Source organism: Anser brachyrhynchus, assembly GCF_964034855.1.
Source record: "Anser brachyrhynchus genome assembly, chromosome: 4".
NCBI lineage: Eukaryota > Metazoa > Chordata > Aves > Anseriformes > Anatidae > Anser > Anser brachyrhynchus.
This window is the reverse complement of record NC_137698.1, coordinates 25,857,532-25,879,343: the sequence shown is the minus strand read 5'-3', so window position 1 is coordinate 25,879,343 and position 21,812 is coordinate 25,857,532. Positions and strand designations below refer to the sequence as shown.

General features: G+C 39.1%; 1 protein-coding gene across 5 annotated transcripts in view; it reads left to right on the top strand.

Moving 5' to 3' along the window:
* Positions 1–21,539, top strand: part of GALNT7 (polypeptide N-acetylgalactosaminyltransferase 7) — a 75,000-nt gene extending 53,461 nt beyond the window's left edge. For 2 of the 5 annotated variants that reach the window (XM_080590222.1, XM_080590225.1), the window contains exons 4-12: positions 576–706; positions 894–973; positions 2,385–2,567; positions 5,637–5,754; positions 7,578–7,700; positions 9,304–9,522; positions 11,760–11,858; positions 13,156–13,284; positions 15,798–18,176. In XM_080590222.1, the coding sequence (XP_080446348.1) occupies positions 576–706; positions 894–973; positions 2,385–2,567; positions 5,637–5,754; positions 7,578–7,700; positions 9,304–9,522; positions 11,760–11,858; positions 13,156–13,284; positions 15,798–15,935 (1,220 nt within the window). In that variant the 3' untranslated portion in view covers positions 15,936–18,176. Of the gene's footprint in view, positions 1–575; positions 707–893; positions 974–2,384; positions 2,568–2,731; positions 2,915–5,636; positions 5,755–7,577; positions 7,701–9,303; positions 9,523–11,759; positions 11,859–13,155; positions 13,285–15,797; positions 18,177–18,294 lie in introns of those variants that run through there. The other 3 variants (XM_080590226.1, XM_080590224.1, XM_080590223.1) reach the window with 3 other exon arrangements.
* The last annotated feature ends 273 nt before the right edge of the window (positions 21,540–21,812 follow it).

The following is a 21,812-nucleotide window of genomic DNA, read 5'->3' as shown; positions in this document are numbered from 1 at the left end:
CACCACCACCACAAGTGGAGACAGATCTAGATGAGGGAGGGGAATGACTTGAGTATGGTGGGCTTTCGTCTCAGGTTTCCAGATTTCATAGACTGACACACAATTTTATAACCTAAGAAGAAAGTTAGTGAAGAAAAATGTTAAACTGAAAAGTTATGCTTCCTACTGTATACGTGACATCTGATGAGGAAAGGTCATATGCTGAAGTGTAGAAACTTCTCTGTTGGTCTATGTGGTCGAAATACACATGAAGACATGAAAGTCACTCTGTGATATATTGAAGTGACTGACAATTTTTCACCCAGCTCCCCTGTGGTGTGGACAACTTCACCTGGTTTTTCTTTAAATGTAATTTAAAAGGACGACCTTGTGCCGCAAAGCCAGAGAGCTCCAAGGCTTGATCCCTTCAGGTTTAGTGTATGTGAACAGCAGCACAAGTAGTTGAATTCAAGATTCTGTAAATCCTCTATGTCTGTAGGTATTGTTAAATAGAGATGGATTTGAGTTACACTAAGAATACAAAACTGATTATTACTAAACTTCACCCAAATATTTTTTTCTTTGTTATTTTATAGCACACTTAAAGGAGAGACTAGATGACTACATCAAACAGTGGAACGGCCTAGTGAAGGTTTTTCGAAATGAGAGGAGAGAAGGTTTAATCCAAGCTAGAAGCATTGGAGCCCAGAAGGCTAAACTTGGACAGGTAGGAACCAGCTCACAAACAAGTCTTATATAATATATATTTTTATTTTTACTCCTTTTAAGCTTCATTTTTCTGTCTCTAATATTAAAGTATGGCAGTGTAAAATAAACTTAATTAAATCTTTGTGATACCCTGTATAGAGATAAAAGTGACTGTACATCTGCTTCCTTGTTTTTCTCTTTTGAAGGTTTTGGTTTACCTTGATGCCCATTGTGAGGTGGGAATTAATTGGTATGCGCCACTTATAGCTCCTATATCCAAGGACAGGTAATGTTCTACTATGATTTCCAGTGCCTGGCCTCTTAGGAAGGAAAAGTCAGAGTAACAATCCACGCTTTTCAAATTCAAATCCATATGTTGTATATCTTTATCAATATATATCTATTTCAAACTACGTCAGTATTTGCTGAATTAAGGTTTTGCCAACTCCCAGCAAAAAAGTTATGTAAGGAGGAAGGAAAATAGCCAAGTAAATTTCCAGATAGTTTATTTCAATAGGTATACTGAATATTGTGCTTATTGTAGATTAAATATAAAACAACTCTTGTCTTTTGCAGTGATCTGAGGGACAGTTACAAAAGTGTTCTGTTGTAGCCGAGTAAGGACCCTGATTAAGCAAAGTGTTTATTATAACTAAACAAAATTGTGATTTTGGGTCAGAGGAGAAGTAACGGTAAGAGTTCTGATTTAACAGGGACTTAAAGCCCCTGTGATCTCAAGAGTTTTATAACTAGATAGAAGTTAAAAATGCTTGCGTGCTTCCACTGAGTGTGCATTTTTTACATGCCATAGAGGTGGGAGGAGGAGGCAGCTGCAGAGGCTCCTCCAGCACTGCCTGCAGAGGATGCGGGTGCGGGAGGCGCTGGCAGCTCTGCAGCCTCCATCCAAGCACTCTCCCCTGGGTACAGCATGCTGGTCCCTCAGCACCCAAGGGAAGAGCATGGCATTATTGCTTCTTGTCGCCTCCCCCATGTGTTTTTCCAATCTCATACAGGATTTGTCTTAAAAAGATGGAAGCGCTGTAAGAAGTAAATAAGATTACAGTTTGGTCACTGGGAGAATTAGGGGAGAATAACAAGATGATGTCTTTTCCTTGTCAAATGCTGTATATGACAGATCACAATTAGGAGCACATTGCAAATTAAAAAAGAAAAATTCTTTGTAGGCTGTTGCTAAAAGAACACCAATAACATATTTTTTATCCTTAAAGGCTGGATTTGCAGCACTGTCGGACAGAACAGTGAACATCCATATTTGCACTAGTAAAGTGTTTATCGTACTTATTGGCAGCTAAGATCTGATATGAATAGAAATTATAGAAAATAATAATACTGTGAGAGTCTTAGCCCTCTAAAGGCTCCTCTGTTGCCTCCAGCGATGCTTTCTTAGAAGACCAATGTCAAGAAGAACACATATAAGAAAAACTGTAAATGAATTGATGTATTAGCATTTTGAACTGAACTTTTCTGCTTTCAGAACGTCTTAAAACAACATAAAGAAAAGCCTCTCTCTTTTTTCTAATGAGGCCTCCTTTTGCAAATAATGTTTACGAGTGACTTTTCATATAAACTACTTGACGAGATTAATAATTGATGGTATAAATTTCAGATTAGACAGATTACTCTTACTCTTCTTAAATTGTATCTTGCTCTTTCTTTCCCTTCTATAAACGTTTCAGAACTACATGTACTGTACCTCTAATAGATTACATAGATGGGAATGATTATTCCATCGAGCCACAACAAGGTGGGGATGAAGATGGTTTTGCCAGAGGGGCCTGGGACTGGAGTTTGCTATGGAAACGAATTCCATTAAGCCACAAGGAAAAGTCCAAACGAAAACATAAAACTGAGCCTTATCGGTAAAGAAAGCTGTTTACGTGTCGTGAATTGTAATGAATAACTGTCTAAAGCCTTTCCTTCTTCCCTCCTCCCTCTTCTCCCACGAACCACGATTGGCGCACGCGTCCCACGCGGGTCCCTGCATATAACCGCATCCTCCCTACCACCATCCGCTGCCCCGCAGAACCACATGCACTGTGCCACTGATAGATGTCATAGACGGCAACACTTATAAGATTGTGCCGCAAGGGGGTGGTGACGAAGATGGGTTTGCTAGAGGAGCGTGGGATTGGAGTATGCTATGGAAGAGGGTTCCCTTGGCCAAGCGAGAGAAGGAAAAAAGAAAGACAAAAACCGAACCGTATCGGTAATCACTAAATCACTTACCTGTTTCTTTTTTCTTAAGTAGCTATTGATCCACTAAAACTTGCATGTACTTTTGAGCCTGAAAATCTTCGTATTGCTAACCACGACAGCTGCTTTGTTTAATCAGACTTGTTTGCTGCAACTGATTACTTGACCAAAATAGCTTTGCTACCTTCCGCTGCCTCTCCACTCCTGCTCTTGTGTGGTTAATAGGGTGTACATCAGAATAACGTGGTTTTGCTTGGTGAGAGAAAGCATTGTATGACTTTGTTTCCAGGGAAAACTTTATTTAGCTATGATATTTTTGAAAAGTAGTGTTGGAAACAAAAGCTCTTATTTAATCATTTGATTTGAAATAATGAGCATGCTGTGAGTATTTTTAACAGCTGGTAATGCATAAAATCTGTAGGTTGCTGTCATGGCTTGATGCATGCATACAGCTCGTGGGTTATGCATGTACATCAGAAAAAAGCCTTTTGTCATGTTTCTCCCACTTGCTTCATAATAGATCACATCTGACAAAGATGCATACTATTTAAGAATTTTGGCTAGATATTTTCTAAGGTCTGAATTTGCTTGGGGATTTTACTTTAATACATATAACTTGAAGAAAACCAAAACTTATTTTCTGGGAAAACTCCAATGATTTTCACACAAGTCCCACCTTTTTCTTTGGCTTTGTAGGGGGGTATATGTTTTCTTCCCTGCAAACAAAAACTGGCTAGAAACCCTAGCTTACATTTCTGGATTGCTTTTCAAGACTGGGAGGCTGCGGTTCTGCTGTTTTTTATTACTTTCCCCTTCACACTTAACTAATCGTGTTACTACATTTGAAAGCAATCTTCACATCTTCAGAATGTAATGTCTTCTATTGCTTGTATATATGATTTAAGCACTGTAAGAATTTATGTTGGTAATTCCCTCTCCTCACCCATGATTGTTCTTTGCTAAAATGGCAACACATGCAAGGAAGTTATGAAGCTTTGATCTGTTTTGTGTACAATCTAAATAATACCATTTTCTGACAAGGCTGTCCGCATTGGAACTTTAATACTCGCTCAGAGGAGGATAAACTATTTCAAACATCACTGTTGTGCTCTGCGTTTACCATCCAAACAGGTCTTAAAATCCTTTAAACTGTTCCCAGAAACACACAACACATGTTCTCAGAATGGTTTAAAAGTTGACTTTATTTTTAATAATACTTTGATAGTTACAGTGCCTTTTCTAGAAAGAGATGTTCCCTGCATCGGTTATGGCCAGGCTCTAGGCGTTTTGTTGCAGAAAAACCAAGGCGTGTAAGACCAAGTAACGGCTTTGCTTAAATTGTCTACATGATTGCCTAGTTTAAAAAGAAAACAAAACAACAATGAAAAAAATCCTCAACATCTTAAAGCACAGAAACTACTTCTGGTAATGGGGGAGAATCGCCCCAGGACCAAATCCCACTTTCAAAAATACTGTGCTTACCCCTTTGTATCTTGTAAAATAAACTACTGAGCTTATGCGGATTTTACTGTGTTCTTTAACACACTTGATGGTGTGTTAAAGGCCAAGACCGATACTCTGGCATTCAAGGCCTCTCTGCGCTTGCCAGGTCTTTACAGTGCTCAGGGAAGCCAGCAGTGCAGGCGAGCCACAGGGCTGTGCGGTGCCATGTGCTTCTCCCCGCCGTGCTTACTGGCTTCCTGACCCTCCAGTCCCTCTGGGGCAGCAGCAGGGCTGGAGGAAAAGCCCATAAGCAGACGAGAGCAAGGAAGAGGGGGCATTCAGGAGGCACTCAGCATCTGATCAGGCGGTCTGGAGAGCAGCTAAGTTTGCCGTGCTGTGGGCCATCCCAAGTCACTTTTTCCTTACCACCATTTTTAATCCCCAACCTAGTGGGGACTGCAGGTTTATCCACTAGGGTTTTTTATATATTTATTGATCCTTAGGGGGAAAATACTTGGTATGTGTGCAGGAAATGGCTTAACGTATTCTACTCTCTATTTCCATGTAAGCAAGCTGCCAGAGAGTTTTGGTTAGAGCCGCTCTGCACAAATGTTCCAATCCTAGTCACAGCATCTTTTTGACACATTAAAACTTGTTAATTGAACTTTGGCATATGTAGAGGGATTTACAAAGCCTTTCTAAAAAAAAAAAAATATTAAACTAAAATGGAAACCTTGTATGCCTTAATCCAGGCCCTCTTAAAAATTTCACAGAGGGTAATGAAAAGTGTCTCACGTGATGGAGGGTAGAAAAAGAGCCAGAGGGAAAAAGTAAAAAGCCATCATTTAACCAGGAAAACTCTGTTGCTTGTTTAACAGTAAGTAAACATCAGTTTCAATGTGGCAGCTCTGCAGAACATAAACTTAAGTATGTTATATGGTCTCATCCCTTGTATCAGAAACTTGAATGTCTGTTCAGTGAGAAATGTCTTGCCACAATGACTCCTAGCATTTTTCTAATAGAAGTATGGTGGCTGGCTGAACGGTAACTCTGAACAAAATTTTGTATAATTAAAAAAAAAAAAAGATAAAATCTGCAACCTCACTAAAAATATACACGTCATTTCAGGAAACCACTGGAAGCTTATGACAAAGCTTTAAGATTTTTCAGTGTATTGCCATTAATCTAATCTTTATTACATGTTAACAGCAAATTGCTTCCTTGATTGGTGCTTTCTCTGAATGTTACCTAATCCTTTTGGCAGAAGGAATTACACTGTATTCTTCTTTTAGGTCCCCCGCAATGGCCGGCGGATTGTTTGCCATTGAGCGCGATTTCTTCTTTGAACTTGGTCTCTATGATCCAGGACTTCAGATCTGGGGTGGTGAAAATTTTGAAATTTCTTACAAGGTAACACTAAATACCAAAAACTTTCCTCTTGGCGTCCTTGCAAACTTAGGATCAGGAGCTGTCAGAGAGATAGCTTAGTGAAGAGACCCGAGTGCTGAGCAGTCTAGATTTCAGTAATGGTTTGGGATCACACATGCTCCCCTGAATATCCAGCCTGAAACCAGACTGGCAAATTTGATAGAGGAGGGGGGAAACCCGAGTTCTCTCAGGATATGTATGTGTGTATAGAAAAATGTTTTTTCTAACAGAAGAGAAAAAGAAGCACTTGGTTTGTGCATAGATGCATGTAAAGTATACAAGGATGCAACCAGAAATAATCTGTCCTGGTTTCTTCCTCCTTGCCGTTTTTCTGGGTGAAGAATGGTCTCACGTACTTTTCAAAATTTCAAGAACTTCTCTACAAGAGAAGTCTTCATAACTGAAGCACTAACTGCATAATTCATAATCATTGCAGAAGATTTTATTTTAAATCCCAGGCATATGCATGCTCTTCAGTTAGCAGGAAATGTAAGATGATGATCATTAGCTTCTGGTAGCTTCAGTATTCGTAATGACACAAGTGGCAGACAGCAGGAATCTGTCCCAATTAAGAAATGAAAGTGGAGACATCTAATATCCTCAGCAGTGATCTGTGAAATCGCAGCTGAAATTTACTAAAAGTACATTCAGAGCTCCCCAGCTACTCTTGTTGTTGATGATTTTGAGGAAAGCTCTGAGTGCACTTGCTCAGCTGTAAATCCATATGCAAAAGGCAGTTACTGAGGATATTACATATACAGTCTTTATCCTTCTAATTCCCCATCTTGCTTAGATCTAAATCGTGATTGAAATTGCATACAGTAGTTTTGCAATTGAAGTGGATAGTTGTTGCTGATTATGTAGAGACCTCCAAATTGGTTTCATGTAGATCAAAACCAATCTTTAGAACTAAATAACATTTATCAGTGTTGCGTGCTGACTCCTAGATAGCGAATAAAATTGCTTTGCATATCATTTTTTTAATCAAGCTCTTATGAAAATTAATATGATGATAAAACACATGCAGTGAAGGAAGTATTCTGCCCATCTTTCCTAATAATGTTAAGTCTAATTTTTAACCTGGAATTCAGTCTGTTTTGGAATGTCCCCAAAGTTAGCTTGAATTTGGATTTGATGCTACATTTTAAACTTGTCAAAGCCATAAGTGATTAAATTCAAATTATTTAGGTGTGTTTTCTTTCTCCCACAAATAGACGGATTATCTAAGGACGTGGGTGGGAAGGAGTTTCAGAATGGTAGTTAGCTTTCCCCATTTTTATTTTCAGCTACTACCATTGAAAAAAAAAATCTGTTTGTACTTGGTTGGAACACGGTTACCAAATGCATTGTTATCTCCTACTGGTCTTTATTAAGGAAATCTTAAATGTGATGGGCATCTAACCAAAACCCATCTTAGTGATGGTATGTGAATTGCTCCAATAAAACCAAAATACTGATTCTGTCATTTTAAAAATTACCCTATCCAGATTTTGTTCACTCATTCATTACTGTTCTTTTAAAATAGCAATGGAATGAGGTGACAAACTATTTTAAAAGCTTTTTGAAAAATTACTTTGAGTAATTTCATGTCAGAGTTGAAGATGTACTCAATACGTCTTAATTTTCTTTCATTTCAGTCATATTATGTCTATGCTTATGTCTGAAGTAAAAAAATATTTAAATGTATCACATGGTGGTATAGTAACAGAAGTAGCTGACATCTCTTTCAAAATTTGCTACGTATTTATCTGTCTTAAATTCCTGTGCATGTTTATTAATATCTGCATCTTTGCTTGAACTTGTAGATCTGGCAGTGTGGGGGAAAACTGTTGTTTGTCCCCTGTTCCCGTGTTGGACACATCTATCGTCTCCAGGGTTGGCAAGGAAATCCACCCCCTGTCTATGTTGGGTCTTCTCCTACGCTGAAGGTATTATTTTGCTGATTTGAGATAATAGATTTAAATAAATCTGTGTAAATTATCAGTAGCAATTTAAAGAGCACTTCATCCAAAGGTATTTAGCATCTAAAGCTAAGATGTTCATCCACATGGTGATCATGGGTTTGCAGTCCCACACTGGCCTGAAAGGGTGGTATCCCAGGTTCTCTCTGGGTTAGTGAATGCTCTAGCATCTCTCAGAATTTTGTGACCGAATCTGTAAATTAAGAAGCAGAGGATGACACCTGGGAAAATGCTGTGCTCTGCACTTGGTTGCAATTGTTGGTAACTCCTCAGGCACCTCGTAGGCTCAGAAGTTTTGTTCAAGCCATGGTATTAAAAGTAGACAGCACCTCTAGGAAAGAGTCAGCTGCCTGTCTGTATCCAAACACAGAACTTGAATCAAGAGAAAATTTTTTTGTATAAGCTTACACCTACAAGCAGGAAGGGAGAGGACCCTCCTGCTAAGGTTTCTTATTGCCAAGTCTAAGCTTCCTCTTGTGCAGTGCTTTGGTATTTCCAAATCCCACTCCTAAAGACCTAGATCTTTGTAAATTCCAGTCGCCCAGACATCATCCTAAAAGTTACATGTGATGACAACTACAGATTTACGGGTTCAGAGACTATGGCTTGAATGAAGCTAGCAATTGTTTCTGTTCAAAAGTGAGTGTCCCAGCAAAGCTTCACAGGAGAAAACTAACACAGCACACACAAAAGAAATATATCCTTTATTAATAAGGTGAATTGATTAACATTTTGATCAAGCTAACAGTACGAACAATACTATGGAGGGTAGCTGGAAATAAGCACAGCTGGGCATAGTGACAGAGAAAAAGGGCAATGGGAAGGGGGCTTGTAAATGATAGCTCATTTTTCAATGCAGGCAAGCTTGTCTGAAATTATAAAACCCTTCCACTAATCTGAAAAATCTGATCAAAAACATCTTCTGCGTATCTAAACTCCTTACATGAGTCAGCTCGTCTCCTTACTGGATGAAACGAAGCACTGCTGAATGTTCTTACATAGTAAGCAACTTCTACGTACAAGGTAGTAGAGAGGAATATCTTTCTCCCTCTTCAGGCACCCTTCTATCTTAACAAGCAACAATAAAATACTTCACTTAAGGTGCATGGGAATATAAAATCTCCTTGGTGTTTCATAGCTGGCCTGTTTAAGACTTTTTTTTTTCACCCTTAGTGGACTAAAGCATGTCATTCTGGATATTTAAATTGTAGAAGTTGAATGCAAACTCTAAATTGCAGTTCTGGTACTTAGCAAATGATTGCAACATTTATTGCACCAGTTACTGAAGAGTCCTTATTTAAAACAAACAAGCAAACAAAAAAACTTAGGAGAAGACTGTACTCTCATTAAGCCAGTTTATTTTACTGGTTTCACACCTAAACTCTCATTTGAAAATAGTAGTCCTGTGTGTCATAATCTGCTGAAGATGACAAAATATTATTGCTATATAATAATTTCACACTATTATGGTTTTTAAGAGAAGAAATCTTTTAAATCTGTGAAGTTGACATGTTATTGTGTCTGACCTGTTGTGCATGCACTGAAATAATAACAATGTCATTCTTCACAGAACTATGTCAGAGTTGTAGAAGTGTGGTGGGATGAATACAAAGATTACTTTTATGCTAGTCGGCCAGAGACAAAAGCGCTGCCCTACGGAGATATATCTGAGCTGAAAAAATTCCGTGAAGATCACAACTGCAAAAGCTTTAAGTGGTTCATGGAAGAAATAGCATATGATATAACATCATATTATCCCTTACCACCTAAAAATGTGGAATGGGGAGAGGTATGTAAAGCACATAACCTGTATTTATTTTCGGAGGATTCTTTTTAAAGTTCAGAATTCAAAAGGAAACGATTGTTACTTGACATCAATCTGAGAACAGGCTCTTTGTTTCCCGCTATACTGATGTAAGTGATACTGGCCAGAGGGCTACAGAGAAATAACCAAAGAGGGGAAAAAAAAAAAAAAAAAAAGAATGCTATTTTAAAAGGTGGGATTTCTTTAAAATTAGATCAACGTTTCTTTCAAGATTCATTTTTGTATCTATCCCTGGCCTCAGTTATGTTTAAAGCTCTTTTCTCCGAAATTGGAATTTATTTATTTCTAAAAGAAAAAAAAAACGTTTGTATTAGAGCATTGGCAAAGATTAATAGGTGAAAATCTTTTTTTCTCTCTCTTCTCTTTTTTTTTTTTTTTTTGGTGTAGTCTTAGAGAATAGGTTGCGAAATACAGAGAGAGTACATTCTGCCTATGTTTGCTAGCCTGAGATTTACTCATCCTGGTACAGCCTCAGTAAATCCCTTGCCTGTATGTAATAATTTGATATGATTCTTTAAGAGTTGTTTCCAGCATTAATGTATATGAGTACAACTTTGCTAAATCAAAGGTGTGGTTATAAACTTGGCATTTTCACTTAGAGAAAATTCAGCAAAAGTGGTGATTTCACTTAGTTATGTTACCAGATGGATACAGGACACGTCGTTGAACCCTGCCCTTTCCTTCTGGCTGTAAGCCCACACCTAAAGGAGCCATTACTGCAGGTCTCCTTCCCAGCTTCAACTGATTTTTCGGCCTTTTTGAGATGGTGCAGCCTTGCCCTGTCTCTCCTATCAGTTTCGCTTTTGAAGATAGTAGGGGCAAAACCAAAAAATCATCTTGCTAGCAGGGGAGGAGTCCTGTGTCCCACCAAACTGAACAACCTTCTTTCTGATGTACCTGGTTTTGTAACTTCAAAAGAGGATTAGAAAGTAGAGATCTATGCATATTCATGTGACCAAGAATGTATCATCTCTAACTTCTCTGAGGAATTATTGATACATAGTGTGTGCATGGTGGAAAGAGAGTACAAATAGTCTTGTATCTGGGGACCAGGTGAACAATGCCACCTTTATTTCTTATCTGAAAGCCGACACAAAGCATCAGGTTAGTGCATTAGCTTTAGACCTGCTTTTGAATTCACATAAAGGGTTAGAAATGCTTGTTATGTATTGCTCTTCACTGGGGTGAAAATATCTGAAGAGAATAAAATAATAATGGTCACCTTGTGGGAAATCATCCCTGATAAAAGCGAACAGCTCCAGAGCAGAAACAGGAAAGACTGAAGTTCAGAGACCTCTGTGAAATTGTCTTCAACTGTTCACTGGCTGACAGTTATCCTACAACATCTGAGATATATTTTTTTCCCCATATGTTTGTAACATCGCACTAATTGCATTTCCAAACCGTCAGGAATGAAAGCATGGGGTTTATCTTCCCTAACACTGTCTGGAAGTCAGGTCTCTGGGCTAAGCCTAGTCCTCCAGGCTTTCTTCTGAAGTCACAAAGGAGAAAGAGGCTCCAGTGAAGAAAATAGGTTTGGCAAGAAAGTGATTTTTTGCCATAAAGCCTTTTCAAAGCCATTTGTTGATCCTTCTGAGAAGAGAATGGGATAATCAGCAGCAAAGGAAGGCATGCTTTCTGGCAGGATTTGTGTTCTTTATCCTTGTGCCTGTGCCTGTCCCTCATCAGTGTCATCTTTCCTTTCCCTGTGTAATTGCTGCTGCAGAATGGACTGCTGAGCAGCCGGGCCACGGGGCTGCTCCTGCCTGCAGTTAATGACCGCTGTCTGCAGCTCCTCGGCATCAGGTTTATCTCCTCACGTCTACCACAGGATGAGAGCAACTTCATCAAGCTCTGCCTTTATTTATGATGATCCGAGAGACCAAACTTGCTTTGATAGGAGATTGAATAAATTAAAATACTTGGAAGTCCTACACTTTAGTGTCGTTAGTTTGGAACTGAGCTTTGCAACTCTAGTTTCATTAGTGTAACTCCTATAAGAACCCACAGATTAGTCTGGGCAGCTAGGAGCTCCATCTCCAACAGTTAACAAAATTTTTTAAATTTCATATGCAGGCTTCTTTTGTATCCGTCTGGCAAATATCTGTTTCTGGTCTGAAAGAGAAGTGGGAATTTTCTGAACTCCTTCACGCTTATTTTTCCTTGAGACTAACTGAAAGTGCACAACCTTTTTTTTCTAGATTAGAGGCTTTGAAACTTCTTACTGTATCGATAGCATGGGCCACACCAACGGTGGTGTTGTCGAATTGGGGCCGTGCCATAGAATGGGAGGAAATCAGGTAAGTGACTATAAGGCAAGGTTGAAAGAGAAGTGCTTTCAGTGAGTGATAACAGGTCATTTTTCTTTTAAGTCTGCACATAAAGTCACTTATGTGCTGGCTATGAAAATGGGAGCTAGAGGTTTTTCATAAGCATACTGACATTGATAAAATACAGGAATCTGAAAGTATCATTTCAAACACAGTGCACAGAATTGAAGGCAAATTCGTAATCTTGTTTTCACAGAAGCAGGTATATGTGGAAGCGAGAACTGTGCTTTAAAGCAACCTTATCACTGCATTATATAACAACTGCAGCTGGTAGCATCACTGCTGACTCATCGTTTATCCTCCCTTAATAATTAATCCTTCAGGAAACAGCCCCCCCTTACTCTAGCTTAGTGATTTCACAAAGTTGTTTTGCTCTAATGGAAGCATAAAATACTTCTGTGCAGTAACTCACCTTCCACCACAGGAGACACAATACTGAATATAAATTTCTCTGCTTCATTTACAAATTAAGTGACAGAACATAATTACTAATAGATGATCGCAATCCAAGCTACTATTGTGTTTGACCTGTGTCTTCACAAACCTATGCAAACTATCAGGCAAACACGCTGTTCTATATTTGCATATAGAAATTTTTCAGCTGGATAACTTTGCAGCATTTAAAACCAGTGTTTGTACTGATGTAGACTTGAACCAGGCAAGTTGTGTCACTGCAGTCCTGAAATCACACGCAGGAAGATTCTTTGAAAAATCATATTTGGTTAATTCTTAATACGCCTTGGAAATTTATCTTTTACTTTGATATTTAATGCAAAAGTTCCCTAAACTACTTTTTCTGTTTATGCTACCTCCAAAAACCTCTAGTGATTATTTCATAAGAAGTAGCTAAGATAATCTTTTGTATGGATTAGTTTGTTTTCCTCCATGGCTAAAATACCACGTTACTGCCTTCACCTGAAATTACTGCCCAAGACCAAGGACTTGCTACCAAACATTTAGAATGATAATGGCTTGTTTAAACATCACATCATACAAAGACTTTTAAGAAACACTTTCGGAAACCTCCCCAATAGGTGTCCCTTTATTTTTATCATTTTTCTCTTGCTAGGTAAGTTTCTTAGCCTTCTAAGGGAAAGCTATCAAAATATAGTGTCCTGATCGTAAAAATGTGTTACATCATGTAAAATAAAGATAGGTGTAATAACACCAGAGAATATTTTAAATGATGGAATTTCATTGGTATTTCTGTTTCTAAAGTGTTATTTCAAGACAGCTTTTAAAAAGGTGGCATCTTGTTTTCTGCTAGCTTTTCCGAATCAATGAAGCGAATCAACTCATGCAGTATGATCAGTGCTTAAATAAAGGACCGGATGGATCCAAAATTATGATTACACACTGTAATATGAACGAATACAAGGAATGGCAATACTTCAAGGTATGCAAGAGATGTATAGGGAAAAAGAAATTATAATTCTCATCTTGTTTTATTACACCTTTTTTATTATTATTCTACATGTATTGGAAAATAGAGATCTATGACAAGATTAACTGAAACAGATAAAGTAAATTGTTAATCACACATTCTCGGAAATCCGTGCTTGCTGGGAAGACGTCCCCTAGGGAAAGGTGTTTTGCTAGCACTTCCAGTTGTTGATTTCTGTAGCAAATCTTTAAATAAAATCTCCTGAGGGGACATGTGCTGCTGCAGGTATGTTAGGAGTTAGCATTTGTCTCAGAGGAAGCAAAGAGGATGTCCACTACCAGTGACAGTGTTTCTAAAAGCTCTTTATGCCACCACGCTCTCTGCTTGTGTGCTTTCTGTCAAGAAAGCTTCTTTATTGGGTGTTGTGAGAAGATGACTGAAGTGCTGAGGTGCATTTAGCAGCTAGGAACAATACATCTTATTTTGGGAAGGCTAAATTGAAGTATTTAAAGACAGAAGGCTATGTAGGAATACGTAAACATAGTGTTACTCTTTGTCTTTCTGCATTGTCTTTGCTTTCTTCAGAATTTCTTTTTCCTGTTCATTAACCATTCCCTAAGAACATGCTCTGTTATGAATTAAGGGTGTGGCGCTATTATAAAGCTATTGCAAAATCTATGCATTTTTAATAAAGACTTGGAATGTTGGCTGATATACGTGAGAGGGCTGTTACAGCCTATTTAGTAAGTACATCTGCAAGTCCTCCATTAATTCTAGTTTTGAAAGTGTTATTTTTTAAAACGTCTAAGGTTATATTTCTGTTTCTCTTAAAAAAACGAGAATGAATAGTCCAAGGGTGACGTTATCCTTGGATATGGCTACACATAACTTGGTTCTGTGTCTAAGAAAATCTCACGTGTTGTCTTCAATCTTTCTAGTGTATTGCATGTTTCATTAGCTGGTTATCTGGATTGTGTTTGTCTGAAAGATGTAGGTACTATTGATTGCAGTGAAATCTGTTTGCTATCCTTTAAGCCACCACACTCTTTCTGATATTTGCATAGGGCTGTGAAATGTCAAGCAACGTAATACTCTTTCCACTTGGTTATCTTGTGCCATATAGACAAAATTCTTTATATCTGAAATTTAAAAATCAACAAGTAGTGTTTCAGTGCCTGCTGACTTCTGCTGTAGCATTAGAAAAATATATAGCACTTGCTAACTCTCCAGCCATTCTAGTGTGCCCCAGCATGTTACTTGGCTCTTCTGTAAGCATTTCTTTTATGCAAGAAGATCCATTTCCTCCACAGTGGTACCAAGTTATGTAATTGTTTGCTTATTACCACAAGTTATAAGGAAGCCCAGTAGGCACAGTCTGGGCTGTAGAACAAAACACTGACTGGCTTCCAGAAAAAAAAAAAAAAAAAAAAGAGTTGGGGGGTGAGAGCGAAAGGACCACCAAGGGTGTGTAACCAAGCAGATATTAGAAATTTGGCACCCTTTGCTGAGCAGTACAGAGGGTATGACCGTTTGTCTTAATGAGGAGGGTGTAAGGAATGAAATGCTTATGAACTGCTGAAAAATGTTGTGGACTGGTGTAAATGAAAGCTGCCAGGAGATGTTATCTGGTTGGTTGGTTGTTTCTGGAATGAACATTTGTGTGCAGTTTGGTGAGCATAACATCTGTGCTTCTGCAGCGTGGAGCAGGAGGGCTTTTTGGTGACCGCGTGCCGGGGAGAGCGTGTTTTCCCACGGCCATGGGAGCAGGGGACAGGGCTGTGAAACCCCAGCCATGGTGCTGCAGGTTTTCCTGCTGCTCCGTCGTTTGGATGCAGCTTGCCAGCAAGGCAGGGCTGCCTCTGGTGCTCAGGGTCAGCAAGCAGGAGAGAAGCCATCAGGCTGCTTTGCAAATGCGTGAGATTCGGGCGCTGCAGCAACGGGGTGTGGAAGGAGCCAAAAGTGCGAGTCTCAGCCTGACTGTGCTCCACACAATAGGTCTGCAGTTTCTTAGGCAGTCTCCTGTTGCTCTGGAGGCCAAGCTTGCTCTCATACCCTCTTTCCTTCCTTCTACTAGTTACACAGGCAGCAAAGTTATGGCTTTTTTCCCCAGTGGAGTTAATGTTGCTGTTGTGCATTTGCTGTGTGTGAGGGCTAACCAAGGGAAGATCTGCCCAGCAAAGTCAGTTCTCGTAAAGCCGTCCTCCAGAGTTAATCTTCTGTTTTAGTTACAGGATGGATGAAAGTGCTGGAAGCATTTTAGATACGGTTTTGCTTATATTCTTAGCAGTTTGCTTCCGAAGAGAAATGCAAGGCATTTCAAGCTAACTTATGTGCATCAACATTTCATAATATAAAAGATGTAAAAATCTAGTTTTAACAAAGAAGTAGCATGCGTATAGAACCGATCTTTTTCAGGGCCCCTGAAACCTCTTTTTGTAGCAGCAAATAGCTATATTACAGTTGTAAAAAAAAAAAATGTTTTAAGACAAGCAAAAAAACGTGTTCCTGGTGGTTTTGTTTTCCAGAATCTGCACAGATTTACTCATATTCCATCAGGGAAGTGCTTGGATCGTTCAGAAGTCCTACATCAAGTTTTCATTTCAGAGTGTGACTCCAGTAAAGCAACGCAAAAGTGGGAAATGAACAACATTCTTATTGTGTAGACAAACAAAACCTACCTGCTGACACATTAATTTGTACAGGACTGAAAATAGCCTGAAAACTGCTGCAATTATTAACTTTGTACAGCTGCGAGCCTCCTGATTTGGATGAAGGACATAGACGAACTGTGATTATTACAATAACATTATCATCCGCAGTTAATGTTTACAAAACTGCTTTACCTTAAACTCTGTAGATGTTTACATCTTTTTGTTTTAAGATGTTGGTAAATTAATGTGCTGTTAGCTATGTTTCATAGGAACGTAGCTAAAAGCATTGTCTTCTTTGGGATTACACTCAGGGGTCTGAAGGCAGTTTTTTTACACACACTTGAAAAGGTTGGAGTAACCAGATTTTCATAGAACTTGGTGATTATCAACCTGTTGTATATTTTTATTTAATTTTACATCTTACTAAGCACTGCCACAGGTTATTAGCCAGGGTGGCCTTCTCTCACAATCATGCTGCTTTTTTGGAAGGTGAATTTCAACATATTTAGTGCCTCTTTCATTTCTCTCTTTCACAAGAAAAGCATTTGTCAGAAATTATACAATGGATTTTTCTGAGCTGTCACCACGGGTAGGGATCAACTGTACCACCCCATGTAATTATTCTGTTGCTGAAGACAATTTCTATCACCAGTTTGACCGCTTGTTGGTGGGCGGGAGCAGAGGCTGCACACAGATGTGCTCCAGGCTCTCCGACGTGCCCCTTTGCTGGGCATGCTCTGAAAATATTATGCTGGGTCGTTGCCCCATGTTCTGCTCCCTGCATCTGCTGTGCCTGGCGGTGCAGGAGCAATCGGGAGCTTTGTGTGGGGCAAGGAAGAGCTTAGTGTCGAGTTTAGCACCAGTGTGGTACATGCTGGTGGAAGTAAGCACCCTCTCAATTCCGGTTACGAATTTATAAGTACTAACCTGCTTGTTTAAACCATGCCTTACGTAAAAACAAGAATTAAGAAAAATGAGAGATAAAATAAAGCTGCATAATTATGTAAAAAAAAAAAATAATAATAATCCAATGCTTCATTTATATTATTATTTTAAATGAAAATCACTTAGAGGTGAACTAAAACTTTCAATCAGGAAAAAAAAATCCAGCTTGCTAACACATTTGCTTACTTCTTTGAAAGGGCATCTGTCAACTAGCTTGGAGCCCGGTCTTAGATTTGAAAAGAGAAATGGAAATCCTGAAATCACATTTATTCATGTTAATTTTTTCCGTATTTTTTTATTGGAAACTTTTCCTGAGTGATTATGAACACAAAATACAACCGCTTGGTGCTATAATGTGCAGAACAGAACATGAAGAAGTTTCTGAAAATGTTCCAAATAGGAGTTTGTGAGAGCTCCCTTGGGAGTATAAATATTTACTCAGAGTGAACAGACAGGTGGAGGAGAAATGACTTATCCTCACTTCCTTATTCAAGATTTCGTGACTGTTAAACGTTGACATCAGTGTACTGACTTAATAAGAGTTATGTCTATAACATGTCACACTATTAAATATGACTAAATACTTCCCTGAAATCTAGAATAGCATTGCATGCAGCTTCCATTGATGTTAACAAGGATTATGTATCATATTTGGTGACAGAGTTTGATCTTTATAGGGCTGTCTGCACTGATATATTAGTTTGGGATCTTTCCTAGTTTCTTTAAACTTCTCACCTATCCTTTCAGAGGTATGAAAAATAGAGAATAAAGGAGGGAGAAACTGGAATAAGGAAAATAAGGGTGTGTGTTGGTACTTGTTCCTTGTGTGTATGAAAACTTACTCCATTTTTATGTGTTGGGTAGATTAATTTAATCATATTACTATGCATAAGAGAAAGAATGGTGGCACATAAATTGTGCGGGTGTGCATTTTAAATGGGTATTTTGTGCAATTCATTAAAAGCTGATCCTGTGTGTGAACATGAATCTCTGTATGTGAGACTGAAACCTTACAAAACATGAGATCATAAGAAGCTGTTGCTGTAATGACTTTTTCGTACTATAGCCTGCTTGGAAAAAATAATTCCCATATTCTTGCTTTGTAAGTTGATGATAATATCACTATGCATTTCTACATATTTTATAAATTTGATTTGTGCAGATTTTGATACACTGTATGTTTCTGTAGAAATTGTATAAATCTTTAAAAAATTTATTAGGGAGAAATCTGGGAAACATGTATATCTTATGGGTTGCTTGTTTTTTAGGTGAAGTAAATAAAATATTTGAATTGTTGGGTTTACTATACTTTTATAGAGTAAAAATGGATTATTATCTTTATAGGAACCCCATATCTCTAAAACCGGACAACTTCAATGTTACAAACTTAAAAATATTAAGTGTTTTATTTTCCTTTTTTATCTAGGTACCTTTTGTCATACCTGTGGGAGCTCAGTTTTTTATCCAGCAAAGTCAAAAATGAAGTTCCCACTGTGAGTTGCCATGTGGACACATTTGGATTTTTGTACCTCCTGCACTGATCGAATTAGGTAGATTTACCATGCCCACAGAAAATGAACCTGGGAATGATTTCTAAAGTAGAACCAAAGGTCCAGGTAAAAGGGGGTGGGGGGAGAGGGGGGAAGCAATATACACAACCTGTAGGTTTCTCACAATATTGCATTGTTCTGTGGCTGTTCTGAACAATCATGTGGATGGAGACGCTCTTAATTCCTTGAAAGAGCTGGTGGTGCTGGCATGTGTTGGGTGAAAACATCCCCCCTGCAAGCTGTGCTCCCACAGGCAGGGATCCCTTTCCCAAAGCCCCCTTGGGAAGCACGGTGTCCATCTGTGGTATACCTAGGGTACAGCAAATCGTGCCTGGCAGTGGAGGCCTTGCTAGCCTGAGCCTGTAGGACAGCTTCCCTAAGGCCAGCACGGTTCTCCGATAGACAACTGCAATTACAATTTTCATATTTTCATTTGTGAGGCAGCGTAGACAATGAATGAAAGTAGCAATGAATGAAGGTAGAGGCCTCTGCTGGGTTCTTGGGGGTTCATAAGAAGAGGCATTTGGGAAGAGATGACCAGAACAAGGAGTACACCTAGCTGTGGAAGTGCTTCCAGTCGTACTGTTTTCCATTGCACTGAGGAATGTCCTGAAGTCCTGACTGTCTTGAAGCTGCTGAGGGATCTCTGGAGGCCAGGAATGATGACTGAAGGGAATGCAGCCTGTCCTGCAGCCTGAGAACTAAGGTAGGGTGATATGGGAGGAAAACAGCTCTGTAACCCCAAGTGGGGGTCTGGTTGCTGGTGATATTGAAGTTATCAGGGATAAAATAATGTTGTACTGAGCCATTCCCACTTGGAAACTGGAGCTGCCCCTTCTGGTGTGTATTTGTTTGTTTGGTTGGTTGGTTGGTTGTTTTTTTTGCCTGTTAACAGTGTCCCGTTACCTTCCGTGTGATGTTTGTGGTCCATGTTTCTGAAATATCAGGATCCTTTGTCTCTGTTGGACAAAAGCAAAGAATATTCTGACTTAGGGCATGAACTGAGCTTAACAGAAGAACTTTAAAAGTGCAGACGAGATCAGACAAAAAGTCTAGTTAGCACAGTGGCCTTGCTTCCCTCAGTAAGGCTCACTGTGGTCAAGCAGCACGAGGCAGAGCGAAAAGACAGGGTGAGGTTACTTGCGTAACACTCTCCCTACTTCTGGCAATTTACAGTTCAAGGGATGTCCGAGCTAGGAACAGTGTTTTTCTATTTAGTATTCCAGAATTTGTCTGACCACTTTTTGAATCTAGGCAGACTTTGGTCATCCATCACATCTTATTATGCAAAAAGTGTGAAGGTTTCTAAAGGGGCACACTGACTCTGCTGCTAGTTCCCCTGCTGAGACAAATCAGTAAGATACAGAATTATGAAGGCTCGTTAATGGTCTTAATTCCCAAAGGAGGATTTAGTGCTAGGTCAGTGATGGGTTCAGCTAGCCAGGAGCAGGCTTTAAGGTGGCAGCACTGACAATAATGTCATCACAACACATTTTTCAAAAGACCTTTTTAGAAGAATGTGGTCTTTTCTACTGGAAGATACCTGACCCTGCTGTTAAAGCTTGTCCATTCAAATATCCCTTTGGCTCTGCTGAAGAGATGATTTACGTGCACAACTTTACCAATAGAAGTTTGGGTCAAGAAACTTTGAGAATAGCCATAGAGCTTGTAGATGTAGCACCACATTGCTAGCTAAACATTTTTCTGGTGGCTGACACCATATTCAGTCCTGAAAATCCAAAAGCCTCTCCAACAGTGAGGCTAAGGCTAGTTGATCTCATGCTATCTAGTTGGAGCTACCTACAGGTTCACTCACTAATTGATGCTGGCCTGTGACAGCTCTTGATTGCACTGATGAGGAAAAATTTGTATAGACAATCAACTTTTTTACTGGGTAGGTTTAAATGTCATGCACATCCCACAGTTGGAAGGGTTATGAGTCCCACAAGGGCAGTGTGTGTTGGAGAATGTAGCAATGAGCTCTACATCTGGGCTCTGTTAGTGGATTCTTGACACTGGATTCAAAAGAAATCAGGGAAAAGCAGACCAGGCTGTGATGGAGCTCATGTGAGAGGCCCAGCAATTCCAGAAATGCAGGGATTGTCGGCAAAACATTTATGTACTTCAAGATGTGGAAAGAAATACAAACCAAAATGAGAAAACAGAGAGAAATATATGCCTGGGATGGTAATGCAAGTGAAGCAGGTTTAGTGACGGTCACTACCACAGCAAATAATCCATCGCTGAGCAGTAAGTAGCTGATTATTTACTAGTGTTATATACAAGGTGCTTGTCATACACAGTTATGAAACAGTTTGACAGATCATTAGCTAATTAAAGGTAAAACTTCTGTTCCATGCTTTTTTATTTTTTGTCCAAGTCGATTTGCAGTTTTGTTGCTGTTATTGTAATTGTTGATTAAGTTCTAAAGCCTGTATACACTGCATTCAGCTCCTGGGTTTGTAGCTGTTCTGATCAAGGTTTTCCTTTTGAAAACACCACAAATAAATAAATAAATAAATCACATATTAAACCTTATATTTCTTTAGGAATAAGGCAAAGTATTCATAAGTAGTTCTTATTTTTTGAATTACTTTTTGAATTACTTTACCTAATAATGCCTGACTTGCTATATGCTTTTCTAACAAACAGCTCTTATATCTTCACAGAATTATCTATTACAGTTCCAGCATCTCCTCCAGACTAGCCTGTAATGTAGTGTATTGTTCATCCTCATCACCAAAGACATAAACAGTAGGCCTCCTTTTTCCCCTTTGCTTGTGTTGGGAGAAAATGTATTAACATGTAATGTATCTTGTATAAACAGCGTGTTTCACCTACTATTTTTATTATGCTCTCACTTCAGGATGTAGTCTAGATTTGCAGTTCTTCACTGTTAGCTCTCATCTTTGTTGCGGCACCATTCACCACTTTTCTACAAGTCATTCACATATATATATATATATATATATGATATATATGATTGTTGTGGTTTAACCCAGCTGGCAGCTAAACACCACACAGCCGTTCGCTCACCCTCCCCCCTCCCTCTCTGGGATGGGGGAGAGAAACGGGAAAGTGAAGCCGGTGAGTTGAGATAAAGACAGTTTATTAAGACAGGAATATAATAATAACAATAATAGTAATAATAGTGATAATAATAATAGTATTAATAATAATAATGTGTAAGAAAACAAGTGATGCACAATGCAATTGCTCACCACCCGCTGACCGATGCCCAGCCTATCCCCGAGCAGCCGGCCCCCCACCCCGGCCAGCCACCCCTATATATTGTTTAGCATGACGTCAGATGGTATGGAATACCCCTTTGGCCAGTTTGGGTCAGCTGTCCTGGGTCTGTCCCCTCCCAGCTCCTGCTGCACCCCCAGCCTGC